This window comes from Phoxinus phoxinus (genome assembly GCF_949152265.1).
Source record: "Phoxinus phoxinus genome assembly, chromosome: 25".
NCBI classification, from domain to species: Eukaryota; Metazoa; Chordata; class Actinopteri; order Cypriniformes; family Leuciscidae; genus Phoxinus; species Phoxinus phoxinus.
Genome location: NC_136900.1, coordinates 17,429,651 through 17,444,325, shown reverse-complemented (window position 1 = coordinate 17,444,325; position 14,675 = coordinate 17,429,651). Strand labels below are relative to the sequence as shown.

At 35.7% G+C, this 14,675-nt stretch overlaps 1 protein-coding gene across 1 annotated transcript in view; it reads right to left on the bottom strand.

The window, feature by feature from the left end:
- Positions 1–14,675, bottom strand: part of celsr1b (cadherin EGF LAG seven-pass G-type receptor 1b) — a 46,407-nt gene that overhangs the window by 7,915 nt on the left and 23,817 nt on the right. The window contains exons 6-18 of the mRNA XM_079604071.1: positions 12,117–12,274; positions 9,968–10,131; positions 8,540–8,665; positions 6,891–7,057; positions 6,578–6,763; positions 5,450–5,563; positions 5,189–5,363; positions 4,804–4,945; positions 3,462–3,582; positions 2,140–2,323; positions 1,373–1,474; positions 708–802; positions 388–600 (exon numbers count right to left, since the gene is read on the bottom strand). Of these exons, the coding sequence (XP_079460197.1) occupies positions 388–600; positions 708–802; positions 1,373–1,474; positions 2,140–2,323; positions 3,462–3,582; positions 4,804–4,945; positions 5,189–5,363; positions 5,450–5,563; positions 6,578–6,763; positions 6,891–7,057; positions 8,540–8,665; positions 9,968–10,131; positions 12,117–12,274 (1,947 nt within the window). The remainder of the gene's footprint in view (positions 1–387; positions 601–707; positions 803–1,372; positions 1,475–2,139; positions 2,324–3,461; positions 3,583–4,803; positions 4,946–5,188; positions 5,364–5,449; positions 5,564–6,577; positions 6,764–6,890; positions 7,058–8,539; positions 8,666–9,967; positions 10,132–12,116; positions 12,275–14,675) is intronic.

Genomic DNA, 14,675 nt, shown 5'->3' with positions numbered 1-14,675 from the left:
AATGGCTTTAAATGCTGTCTAACTGGTCAAAGCTGGTCATTAGTTGGCCCAAGATGGTTTAGATGGTTGATCAGACTGGTGAGGTCAACCAGGTAGACCTTCTTGATTAAAACATTTTGAGAGAGTAGGTTACTTTTGACCAGCAACAAATCAGTTACAATGTTCCAAAAACCATCTTGACCAACTAAAGCCATGAAGACCTGGTTCCAGTAAAGTTATCCACAAAAAATGAGTTAAAATTGACATTTTTCTATATTAAATTAAAATTTTACTGTTCCTATCATAGCCTACTCAGAGTTGCAGAACCCATTAGATTGAGCTTGAATGTTGAGATACTGAAATATACTGTGAGATTCTGGAAGTGTGTGAAGGCTTTGAGGTCTTTACCTTGTTGAAATCGGTATCATGAGTAGCGGTGAGCTCAAAGCCCTGCTGCAGACTCTCATGCTCTAACACACTGGCCAGCAGATGGTAGGCAGTCCTCACGTCATTTCCAAAGAGACGATCCGTGTGTTCGGTGGAGGAGTACAGCGCCCCCGCAAGGCTTCTTGATCTTTCTCCGTCCATTCGAGAAGAATTAGCATGAAGAAGATCCTCACTCTGAGTCACAAATGAAGTCACACTGGTCACTTCTAGGATTGTGGCAGCTGGCGTAGAATGTTTAATAAAATTCCAAGTTGAATCAACCAACAAAAAGAGTCACAAACCTCTTTCTTTAGCTTTGAGAAGCTGAGGGAAGTGCAGTTGAAGAGCTCAGGTGGAAGCCAACCTTTATCATCGCTGCAATGACGGATAGCTGTGCCTGTCAAAAGACATGATTATCGATAAATCATTCAACAATAAATAAATAAAATGATGAAAATTCCTACATACCGGTATACACAAGTCAAAAGTTTGCACACATCTCCTTTGTTATTGTACGTACTATTTTCTACTTTTTATTTATTTATAGTAAAATAATTAAAATTAATAAACACAAATGTAAATATGGAATTTATGTAAGTGACCAACAATACATTTATTTATGTATTAATTTTTATAAAACATAATAAAAAAAAAATATATATATTTTTTTTATAGTGAAATATATAATGTATTTTTAAACAAATATTTTAGTTTTGTGATTAAATTAATTTGTATATTTGAATATATATAATTATGTTTATAAAGTTTTAAATGAGCCAAACCCAATTATATATTCAGTTATATTAATTATATAAAAATAACTGTATGCTTATATATTTTTCATTTATATAGTTATCTACAAAATTAAAATGTTTCAAATTCAGTGAAGTGTGTCCAAACTTTTGATTGTTTATATAAATTATTGATTTATATAATTGATTGTACCGTATAATTAATCTAGACTCACCGCTGGATCCTTTGGGGCAGTTTGTGGCTGCAGGGCCACCAAACGTGGTCCGGGGCCACCAGATACCGCCTTCAAATGCTTTGGGACAACCGTCATAAACCACTAGATAACAAAAAATGGAGTGAGAGTGGGAAAGAAAGGACAGTATGGCAAAACACATGCCATTTAGTGTCACTAACACTTGTTGCTTTGTCTTAATGATAAGGCCTTTTAAAGGGATAGTTCACCCAAAACCGAAAATTCTGTCATCATTTACTCACCCTGCTCTGCTAAACACAAAAGTAGATATTTTGAGGAATATGGGTAACCAAACAGTTAATTGGCCCCATTGATTTCCATAGTAGGAAAAATATACTACGGAAGGCAATGGGGTCCATCAACTGATTACCGACATTCTTCAAAATATCTTCTTTTGTGTTCAACAGAAGAAAGAAATTCATACAGTTTTGGAACAACTTGAGGGTGAGTAAATGATGACAGAATTTTCAGTTTTGGGTGAACTATCCCTTTAAGGAGCAACAAATTCCTATTATTTCTTCTCCAATTAATCCCACAGTCAGTACAGGTACTCCATGCTGACTTGAAAGCATTATGCTTATGATTATAGTGTATTGCACTTACATTTCATCATACTGTGCATGCATATGCAAGCTAAAATAAAAATATTTTTTTGTCTATTTATTCAATTGTCAAGAATTTTGTAACCAGTTTTGAAATGAGCTCGACAACAGTAAACTGCTATCCTGTCCAGTTGACAGCACACATACCCACGCATCCCCCGACTGTCACCTCTGCGAAGGGGTTGTCACAACGGTTGCACTGACGGCCCACCACACCCATCTTACAGGCGCACTGGCCCGTTACAGGGTCACATGTCCGCGAATGCGCTCCAAGGTGAAAACAATCACAGGGGTAGCAAGTGTCCCCACCAAGAGGGCGAAAGTAATTGTCCTGAAAAATTGAGGAGGAGAAAATAATGGCATCTTGTGAGCATGGACCTGAGATCAAAATATAATAATGTACATTAAGATACTTATTTTTTGAAAGAAGTGAATACTTTTATTCAGCAAGAATGCATTAAATTGTTTAAAAGTGACAGATTTGTATTTCAAATAAATGCTGTTCTTTTGAACTAAAAAAAAAAATCCACAAAAAAATATTAAGCTGCTTTCAACATTGATGATATATTTATTTTCTTGGGCAGCAAATCATCATATTACAATGATTTCTGAAGTATCATGTGACTGAAGACTGGAGTAAGGATGTCATCGCAGGAATAAATTATATTTTAAAATATAATAAAATTGTAAACTTATTTTATTTCGTAATAATATTTCACAGTATTACTGTTTTTACTGTATTATTTATTAAATAAATGGAGCCTTTGTAAATACTTTCTTTTAAAAGCTTCTTACCGGTTCCAAATCATGTACAGTAGTGTGCTTAAAGAGTTAATTCATCCAAAAAATGAAAATTATCCCATAAGTTACTCACCCAAGCCATCCTAGGTGTAAAATGACGTCCTTCTTTCAGCTAAACACAATCAGAGTTATATTAAATAATATCTATCTTCCAAGCTTTATAATGGGAGTGAATGGGTGTCTTAGATTTTAAAACCCAAAAAACTGCATCCATCCATCATAAAAGTAATCCATACGATTATAAGCCAGCGATTATAGTTCATAAAGTTATAAATATGGACATTTTCCTCACAAAAATGCATCGTTTTGCATTTTTATTAACCCACTGGAGCTGTATAGATTACTTTTATGATGGATGGATGCACCTTTTTGGGCTTAAAAAATTTCCATTCACTCCCATTATAAAGCTTGGAAGAGCCAGGATATTTTTTAATATAACTCAGATTGTGTTCGGCTGAAAGAAGAAAGTCATTTACACCTATGATGGCTTGAGGGCGAGTAAGTTATGGGATAATATTCCTTTTTGGGTGAACTAACGCTTTAATACAATAAAAGCCACATGGTCCAGTTTATATTTATATTGTTGTACAACTAGAAGCCAGTGGTTTCCCCGTCAGTTCCTGCGCATTATATTGAGAGTCTGGAGCATGCGATCACTTGCAGCTTACCTTGCAGCTACACTCTCCTGTGGTTTTATTACAGTCCCTTTTGAAGCCTTTGCTGACATCGCAGTTACAGGGCCCACAGGTCGGGTATCCCCACCAGCCGTGAGCACAAGGTTGATCTCCTCTGTGTGTGTGCGCACACGTCAAAGAAAGAGTGAAAAATTAAATCATGCAATAGTGCAGTTTAAACTAACAAACTTCACAGAATGAGACTCAAAACAGCTTATATTGGGGACTGAGACTGATTGGATTTGCTTTGAAATTGGACATAAAATTCCGCTGTAAAATCAAAGCGGTGGATTCTGACTGCGAGGCAAACACGAAATTGCTTGTGTGAAAGCAATACATCATTCTAAGCCCGCTTCCTTTGTGATCATTGAAAAGAGAATCTTCTCATGGTTAAAGGAAGGAACAGAAAACAAAATTATTTCAAACATATTTGATCCTATTATTTAAGTGTTTCTCCTCTCATGGAAATTCGTTTATTTGTTATCATCTAATTTTTGGGAGTTTACAGATTACGAAGGTTTCAAAGAAAATTCACTTTTTTTAAACTCAAGTGATTCTGCTAAAGTACAGTTTATCTTTAGGGAATGAAAGACTCGCCAATTACTGGATCGTACCAGCAGTCGGAGCTTTGCTTTACTTTGCTGCATTATAAATGAAAGCGTTACGGTGTGTGGGTGTCAAGGACATGTGGAATTATCAGAATTAAAGGAAAGACCAGATTTAAAGGATCATCATAACAATACCATCACAAATACCGCCAGCATATGCGATCACAGCTTTCGCCACTTACAAAACCTTGGCAGTTCATGAAACAGACCATCAGACAATAAAGCTGTTGTCAGTCAGCGTGTTTAAGCATGTACCGAGCTTTAACTAAAAATCCACCGATTTTCTTAATCCTAACCAAATCTAAACATAAAGGGACAGTTCACCCAAAATTAATGTTGTGCAATTATTTCCAAAACTGAATGACATTCTTTCTTCTACAGAACACAAATAAAGATATTTTAAACAATGTCCCAGTGTTTTTTTTTTCTTTGTGGCCATGCAATGAAAGTCAATGGGGTGTCCAATGTTGTTTTACCACATTGACTTATATTATATGGACAGAAACAGTTGAAACAATCTTCAAAATACCCCAAATGACCCCTATTTTATCATCAATCAGACAAAAATGGTATGTTTGATCAAGTACTAACCCTCTGCTCAATAACATGCATAATCTGAGACAAAACATTTAGGACAAGCAAATCTTTTGGGTTAGGGATTTGTTTTGAGCCTTAAACCTTAGTAAAAGCAATGAATGAATGAACCAAAGAGAAGGAGAGATACGCACTTGCGCTCACAGTATTGGCCATAGAAGTTGTGTCCACACTCGCAGCTGTAGCCATGTTTGGAGCTGGGTTTTCGAACACAGGAGGAAGTGTGTTCGCAAGGGTTCAAGAGACATGCATCCACACAGTCTCTGCCAAAGTAACCTGGGGGAAAGGAAAAGAGAGAAAGAAAGACTGAGAAAGATTCATAAAACTAGACACTCAAATCTTTACTCATATACACAAAGCTCTAAAAGTCTATTTAAAAATGTACATGAATTTAGGGATGTCTTACTGTATGTTTGTCCTCCTTTTGCTTTAACGATAAACCACATTTAATAGCTTTTGGACCCCACTACATTACTAATCTAAAAGGTTTTAGTCCCTATGTAGAACTGTTGGGGTTACCTGGCTCACAGACACACGTGTGAGACGCCCAGTTGTCCCCGCAGCGGCTGTGTGTTGGACACAGGTTGGATACACAAGCATCAGGCACGTTACATCCGTCTTTAGCCCGGACTCGTGTCGCATGCCGCATGTTGATGTTGGCAGTGTTGGTGGAGGTCTCACCCATTCGCAGACCCTATAAGATGACCACATGAAATAACCATGTTAACAAGACAATACACAACTTTAAACAAAGTAAATGTGCTTGTGTGTGAGATTTACCTGCATGCAGCCAGTAAATCCTCCCTGCACAGTGCCGTCTTTCTTAATCAGTCCCCCGATAAACAAGTTCCCCAGTTTAAGCCCGGGCAGCTCATTGCCGATCTCCACTGTCCTCTATATATATCAAAACAATATCAGAAATATCAGAACTCAAACCACATGCCTTTATTGGTGTTTCTTCAACCAGACGCACTCACCTAGGGTGATTCCACACTTTTTTTCTTATTTATTTTGTGAAGGTCACATTAAAACTTTTTTATTCCATCATTTACTTTAGCAGCAAATGCATGGGAAATCTATCATAAACAGTTTAATTATTACACTGAAGGAGTGGATTCTTGAATCTACTGCTGCTTCAACACTTTTAAAACAAATAATAATAATAAAATATGCAAAACAAATTAATAGTTTTTCTTCATAGCATGAAAGCCCTTTATATAAATGTGTATGCAAACTAAGAGTTGTATGAGCATCCTTTCCATGTATGATTATTTTGTGCATCATTTATAAAGAAATTTGTCAAATTATGTAAAAAAAAGTGTGAAAATATGATATAATTGCGTGTAATTAGAATACATAAAAGCTACAGTGTTTTTTTAGGGTCATTGAGATACTATTGTAGTTTTTTTGTATTTTTAATTACAATTTTTAATTGTATTTTTGTATTATTAATAATTTAAATTATAGTTTTAATAACGTATGTTTTTTTTAGTCTTTTTTTTAGTTACTGTTTATATATACCGTATATACAGTACCGTGTATCTATATACTATCTATATATAAATATATATATATATATATATGTATAATTTTTTTAAACTAAACTTTTGTTAAGCTCAATGCAAATTAGAAATGTTGCTTTGACAATAAGCTTAAATATTTTTTTATATTAACTAATGATAACAAAGATGAACAAATACAGTAACAAATGTATTGCTCATGGTTAGTTCATGTTAGTTATTACATTATCTAATGTGTTAACAAATGAAACCTTATTGTTAAGTGTTACCGGAAAGTTTTAATTGAAGTCATGATCAGCACCACATTCCCATAGTTGAACATTATTTGTGTTTGAACCAGACTTAGGTGGTCTACAAATAAATATACGTGATAATATAGATAATATACCTGAAACATGCCATAATCCAAAGACACAAGAGCCATATATTTGATGTCTTTCCCATCTTTTCCACTCTTGAGCTCGACAAGCACATGGTGCCATTCACCGTTGTCCACGCAAACCTGAGGAAAATCTAAGAGGGCCACACGTCTAACACCCAGAAACACCTGGAAACGAAGGTGTCTGTTGCTCACCTGGAAACACAAAGAAAGAATATGAGAAATCTAAGACAAACAAAGATGAGAGCGCAGTCTTTATTAAAAAAGACATATCATGGAAAACAAGATTGAACATGGTGGATTACTGAAACACAATACTCACCATAAGATTAATCTTGGAAAACTCTCCAGCACTGGCTTGCAGCAGAACGCCTGTGCTTTTTCGGGTGCGAAACATAAGACCCATGTACCAGGGAATGGCAATGGTAATATCGGTCTCACTCCATGACACCAGTGCGTGGCCATCGAAATGCAGGGGGGCGGGCATAACTGTGGAAAGAAGACCATCAGACAACAATTTAGATGACTTCCAGACTAAACAAAGTTGTTTTATTAACTGAAATCTGTTAAATAAAACAAGCACACACTGAGGGAATCACTTTGACATTCCCTCCTGTCCCGACGCACAAATAATAACTATCATTCACGGACAGAGGAATGTTTCCCAGTCATCCAGGAGATTCCTTAATCAGGAATGTGAAACGTTCTTACACACCAGTTTCCTCAGGGCGAATATTTTACTTTCTCTATGCGAGGTCTAAACTTATGGAAATAACAGTAGTATATCTCAGACCCAACCCTGGGAGCGTGACAGTAATATTAGTGATTTTCATAGTTGGCCTTCTTGTCAGTTTTCCACAATTGAGATTTTCCACCTACAGAGGAGAAGAAGATTTCCAGAGCCCCTGATCCCAGTATGCTTTCATTGTGTGTAAAAGAGTAGCCTGAATGTTCTTCAAAGCATCATCTTTTGTGTTCCACAGAAGTAAGAAAATGATTTAGGTTTGGAGTGACGAGGGATTTAGTTCTACTTTCACTGGCGGTATTATGACTTTTATGTTCTTTTGTAGACTCGTAACATGGTGTGACCTCTTCATCCAATTGATAAGCAAAAATAAATAGAAAATGCGGGTTCAACCAGGTTTCCTTCCAAGAAATTAGGTCAAACTAAGCTCACTGAAAATGTTAAGCTATTTGCAACCCCATTCACTCTTTCAAATCTCCATTGACCGGCCGCTAAGGGGGACTCTTTGTGATTATGATGCACTTACTCAAATGGGTTTACAGTGAAAAAAACTTTAGACAAACAGACAGATAGACAGATGATTGATAGATAGATGGATGATAGATAGATAGATAGATAGATAGATAGATAGATAGATAGATAGATAGATAGATAGATAGATAGATAGATAGATGGATGGATAAATGACAAACGGTCAGAACAATGGATAGATACAGTAGATAGATAGATAGATAGATAGATAGATAGATAGATAGATAGATAGATAGATAGATAGATAGATAGATAGATGACAAACGGTCAGAACAATGGATAGATACAGTAGATAGATAGATAGATAGATAGATAGATAGATAGATAGATAGATAGATAGATAGATAGATAGATAGATAGATAGATAGATAGATAGATAGATAGATAGATGGATAAATGACAAACGGTCAGAACAATGGATAGATACAGTAGATAGATAGATAGATAGATAGATAGATAGATAGATAGATAGATAGATAGATAGATAGATAGATAGATAGATAGATAGATAGATAGATAGATAGATTCCTGTCTCAGGTATGAGTCACTGGATTTGTGTACACTTTGGTATGAGGCCAAGGGCAAATCCAGACAAAAGATGGGAGGTGTGTCTATGTGTTTGTGTCCATTAAGCAAAATCAAGTCAAAGGAAGAACGATATATAGAAAAGAGTAGGAAAGAGAGGATTATCTTACCATGTTCACAATTCTTTCCTCCGTAGCCTAATGGGCAGTTACAGATGTGGGTGTTCCATCTATTCACACATACGCCTCCATTCAGACAAACAATCTGGCTACAAAAGTCATGTTTTGCTGCACAACCTGAATAGAAAGGAAAAGTGCACTTTAAATATTAAGGGTTGGAGTTTGACAGCTTAATGGAAAGCTAAGAAAGAAGAACATTCTTTGAAGAAACAGTGCTGTGAGAAAAAAATATTTAAAGAGGCCACATTTTGTGGGGTTTTTTTACTGTCATTTTTCTAACGTCAAATTTTTGGGGAGTTGAGGAAAACTTTTTGAGTTTGTTTTAGGGCTGGGCGATAAAACGATAACGATAATTATCGCGATATAATTTTTCTCGATAAAACGATATCAAGAGTTCGATAAATGTTCGATAATGTTTTTGCGCCAAAAGCGGAACGAATCTCATTTGAACCGCGCGCGCCACACGGACCGTTTATCCGCGCGGCTCAAAGTCCAAACGGCAGCGCACGAGCGCAGCGCGAGTTCACTAGAGCAGACGCGTTTACTCTGATCGGCCTCGGTCACGAGATCCAGTGAGAGCGCTTGAATTCAGCGAAGAACACAAATGTCTCAGTGATTTAAACCAGTTTAAAGGCAGATGAACAGCGCTGACGAACAGGAGAAACACTGTGCGCAACGATACAGTCAGAAGCTTTTCCGTCTACACATTCCCATCATTTACCACGGATTTACTGTAACGTTAGCCTAGTAATATTAACTGCACCATGAAATGTGGGATATATATATTGAATTGTATAATATTATTAATGTAGACAATATATTAAAGGACTAATGGAATATAATTACAGTTTTTAATAATGTATTTAGGCTACTGGTTTTCATAAATACCATAGAACTATAAAGTTACATTTTATCTGTGGTTATCATGATCTAAAGGCATGATGCTGGATGACCAATGGTTAATTTTAATAAAACTAAAGAATATCACATTTTACCAAATAAAAATAATGTTACTTTTTTTTAACAGATGTTACTGTTTTTGTTAATGAACATAAATTGTATAAAGTAAATCTGCATCCTAACTCAAGCTAATACTACTGAAAATGTCAAATGTTTGAATGTTCTACCTCGGATTTGTGAATGTTCACCTGTTTGGCAAGTGTTTGTCATGATATGTTCTGACAATAAAGAGTAGTTTAATAACACAACGCTCTGGTTTCTACAGGAGTAAAACACTTAGGAGTAAAAATCTGTCTTTAAACTTGAAATAAATAAAGATTTGACATTTATCGATAATTATCGATATCGACTGATATAAAAAAAAATATCGTGATATTTTTTTTGGGCCATATCGCCCAGCCCTACTTCGGGGTAGATATGATTTGTCATGATATGAACCCATGTTATACAGTTTCTAACCTGCTGAGGTGCCATTGTTGGCAATGAAGCCGGCCATGTCTACGGGCTTGTTGTCGATAGTCAGGTTCCTAATGCAGCCCACAAAGTCTCGGTTCTGTATGGGGAAATCCTCAGGGAGGTTTGGAACGCCACCCAGGAGCAAAGGTCCTGTAAGATCCAGTGACCTGCACACAAACAGAAACAGATTCTTGAAGCCACGAATGCAAAAACCCAAGTCCCAAACATTCTCCATTACCGATATATGGAATAATACAGTTGCATTAAATAAAATAAAATGAAAAAAATTACAGGCATTATACCAATCATTTGAAAATTAGATTGGAAATAATTAAAGGAACACGCCGACTTTTTTGGGAATTTAGTTTATTCACCGATGAAAAGGGTATGTGTGGACTTATCTAACTCTGGGGGATACGCTAAATAAGCCCCAAAAAGTCTCAAAAAAATAGATGACAATGAGTTGAGTGGCTATTTCTATTGAACTTTAAAAAAAAATTTTTGACAAAACCCCCCATCCTTTCAACCCTCATTCATCACATTTCAAAGAAAACAAACATATTGGTTAGGATAAAAATAAGGACAAGATGATGAAAGAATTAGCTTTTTTGGGCAGACTATTCCTTCAGTATTGTTCACGCTAGGGCTGCACGATATTGGAAAAAAATTACATTGCAATATTTTATTGGTTCTCTCTAGTTTTGCTAGTCTTCTTTGTATGACAGTCTGGCCAAAAAATGTCCACAAAATTTGGCATGTTTCACTGTTTTATCACAAATAAAACCATTGACTCCAAGCAGAAATACACAATATGCTTGGAAAATCTTTAACAATTTTTTCATAATATTTGAATAAAGGGTGAAGATGTTTCTATACCACGCCGGCAAATTGGGTTAATGCCCCTCATAGCCTTTTTTCTTTTAAAACAGATATTTATCCAGTATTAGTATAGCCAACATCTGGCAGCAATGATCATATCCATCATAGTCTATCATTCATAGAAAGGCTATCAGATTATGAAAATAATCTTGTATTTTCAAAGGAGGGTCTGCAAGAAGAAAAGAAAGAACCATTAGAAATAAATTAAATTGAGTGTGTTTACATGTTTTTTTTATTCAGAATATTATTGAGTTTTATTTGAGAGTTTTATTGTCACCAGATATGCTGCGGTTTTGTATTTCAGCATCTGGACTTCACATTCTGGCGGATCGCAGTGCATTTAATCTACAATTCATATTGTGACCCATAAATCCACATAGATCTGTAGGTTTATGGGTCAGCACTTACTGCAAGCATATGGTCTTACCCTAGCAGTTGCATTTCAGAGGCTTTACGGACCATATCTCCACTTAACTCAGATGGATCTCCACCATCTAATACTGTGCTGTTCTCCACACAGAGAGACAATTAGCCTACAATGGCAAATCCCAGCCGCAGATAAGCCGAGAGTGTGTTCCCATTGTAGAGCCCATAAAACTTGTTTGACGTGAGGCAGAGTGCAGATTGATGGAGATTAGGGGAAAAATGGAGTGTAATGGGAGAAGCAGAATGCTCTGTAATCTCCTTTAATGATCAGCTATTCAACACCCGTCGGTGGTTAGCATGCCTTCGTGGACTCAAGTTCCTCTGTCCCGTCACACTCTCCCTTTCAGCACACAAAATCATGTCCGTGAGGGCTTTAGATGGTGGAAACATGAATGAATGTGGGAGACAGAACTGATAGACTGGGAAGTGCAATTTATAAAGAAGGGATCACAAACTCCACATTAAATCACAATTCATTAAAAACTCAATGTTTTGTAGCTTCAGCAAGCCATTTTACTTCTGCAATGTCACGTATTTCCAAAAAAACATGTTAAATAACATAGTAGGTATTGGCCAGGCTAGATGTTCTATTTCAAAAGGAAATACGTCAACCCAGAAAATAAATCTGCCCTCAACAATTTCATGATATATTTAATATGGGGTTTTCAATCAAATAACTTTTTTTAAATAAATAAACAAATATTATTAGTATCAATAATAAATTATTATTATTATTATATGAAATATATTTGTAAAAAATATTGACGAATATCCTGTTTCACTCTTAAATACGCCACACTACACAAGTATTGTGCAAGTTTCTTGTTTACTTTAAGAAAACACTTACTTCTTTTGGCCTGTCTGGGTTCCACGGGCTGCACAGCTGTAGTTCCCAATCTGTCCTCCGAAACGCAGAGCCATGGCCACATCACAGTCGTCGACGGCAACCACTGCCACCTTTTCCTCAGAGGGGCCATGAGGGATGCCAAGGCTCCCTATATTAGGCTTGAATAAAAAAAAAAAGTTGTGTCTTTACATTTGAATAGTTAAAATGTAATAGTAATACAAAGTTAATTTGTGGACTCCAACAGTTATCTGGACACTAAAGCTTAGCTTAAAACAATGTATGTAGTTTCCAAACACTTTTGAAATTCAAGAGATTACATATTTCATTGTATTGACAGAAAAAAACAAAAGTACATTTCTAGTAATGTCAAATATAAATATGTTACATTTATTTACAGTACTGCTATAAATATAAAATACAATAAAATACATAGATGCTTTTAAAATTAATAAATGGGGATCCCTCGCAAGGACATCTGTAATTTGAAAACCCATCATCTAACGTAATGAAGATCACACGTGTCTCATTAAACCTTTGTCTTAAATCTTCTTCTAAAATCCTGGAATTGAATTCCAAAGTTTAAGCAACATTTCCATTCACCTTCTCAGCTCATCTAATTAGATTATGCCAACGAGACGCTGGCACAGAGGAGATACCAGACAAAGAGAGTACATCATTTCATGTACAACCTCCCCAGAGACCGAAACGGTTTCCACAAAACAGCAGAATTTTGTATTATCATCTGTCAACACCCTTCCCCCACGCAAGAGGTTTTTTGAAATTTTCTCAGCTCATTAAAATTAATTTTGTGGTGCGGATGATGTGCTGAGTTGATCTTTGATGTCTGCCCTGTGGTGTTAAAAAAAATCCAAGTGACAGATTGGTGTGATGTGAACATCACTCGCTCCTGAAGACTGCGGTCACCATTCAAAGAAGTCTATCTAGTTATCTGTGTAGCCTTTGTTGAAATAAAAGAGAAAGAAAACAGAGTAACATTTCGTAAGTATTTGTCAACGTTACCAGAACAACAACGATGATAAATTTGCTGCAAATTATTGCAACATAATAATAATAATAATAATTATTGTTGTTGTTATTATGCTGCCTATAAATCAAAGTGATAATTAATATTAAATGACTCTCAATATTTATATTCAACATTGCATGACAATAAATAACTAAATGTTAATATTCACAAACAACTCATTGTTAAATAAAGAAACCTCTAACTAAAAATTCAAATATTCATAAATCAGATGCCATATTCCTCAGTTGCTTCCAGAGAGAAGAGATGAAGAAGGGAATGTGAGTAGACTGATAAACTGGTCAACAAGGAAATCCATGAATGGGAGAATTCCTACACTCTGACGCAAGTGTCATGGAACAAATCTGTCTGGTCATGGCCTGAAGCGGACTACTCAGTCAACAGCAGTCAATTTAGCTTTAAAAAAAAGTGTGAAAACCTGGTGAAAAAAACATTTTGAGACACTTTTAACAGACCGAATACCATTCCAATATCATGTTTCTACTGCTATTAAAGTGGACGTACGTCTCCTTAGTTATATCAGGTGCGCGATGAACATGAAGAAAAAAAGAAAACTGATTCAGGATCGGCGTGTTCCCGACCCGTAGTCACCGCAACTCAACCATCTGCCACTCATAATAAGGATCCGCTTCCATTGTAACGTCTTAATGATCCCCAAATCTCTGCCGTCTTGAGTCCAACGACGAAAATGAACTCAATGACAAGCTCAATGCCCTCAGGAACACACATGCACGCAAATCCCGACAACGGCTATTAACCTCCACCCTTGTAACTCATCAGCCTTTTTGTTTCAAAGATCAAAACAACGGTTCATGGATTCCGGGGGCCTAAACACGAGTTTGTTTCTTTTCTAAATGTGCTATTCAGTCAGAAAATATAAAAAAATCAGTGATCTGTTTCAGATAGGAAAACAAATGTATTGTGTTATAAGGTAGAAAAGGTTGGGCAAAAAAAATGCTTTGTTTGGGGTCAGTGAAAACCTAAAGCTGTCTGTAATAGCTCAAAAATATATATTATCTTTTTAAAGATTCTTCTTAATCGTATGAGAACTGACTAAAAAACAAATGTCATCTGATTATCACACTTCAAACATCCTCCATGTCCTTCAGATACAAAATATGTATAAATGCAATGAATGTATAAATGCAATGACCAGTGTAGAGCTGGTTACTGATGCAAATTGATTTTTTTTGTTTTGTTTATTAATTTTTCTACCATGAGCATTTAGCAAGGTCAACTAAATATTTTTCTTTTGAACTTTCTATACATCAAAGAATCCTGTAAAAATCCACCAAAATATCAAGCAGCACAACTGTTATTTCTTATTATTGATCATAATAAGAAATGTTTCTTGAGCAGCAAATCAGCATATTAGAATGATTTCTGAAGGATCATGTGACTCTGAAAACTGGAGTAATTATGCTAAAAATAAATATATTACAATTTTGATCAAATAAATGCTGCCTTCGTGAGCATAAGATACTTCTTTAAAAAATATTTTAAAAATCTTACCT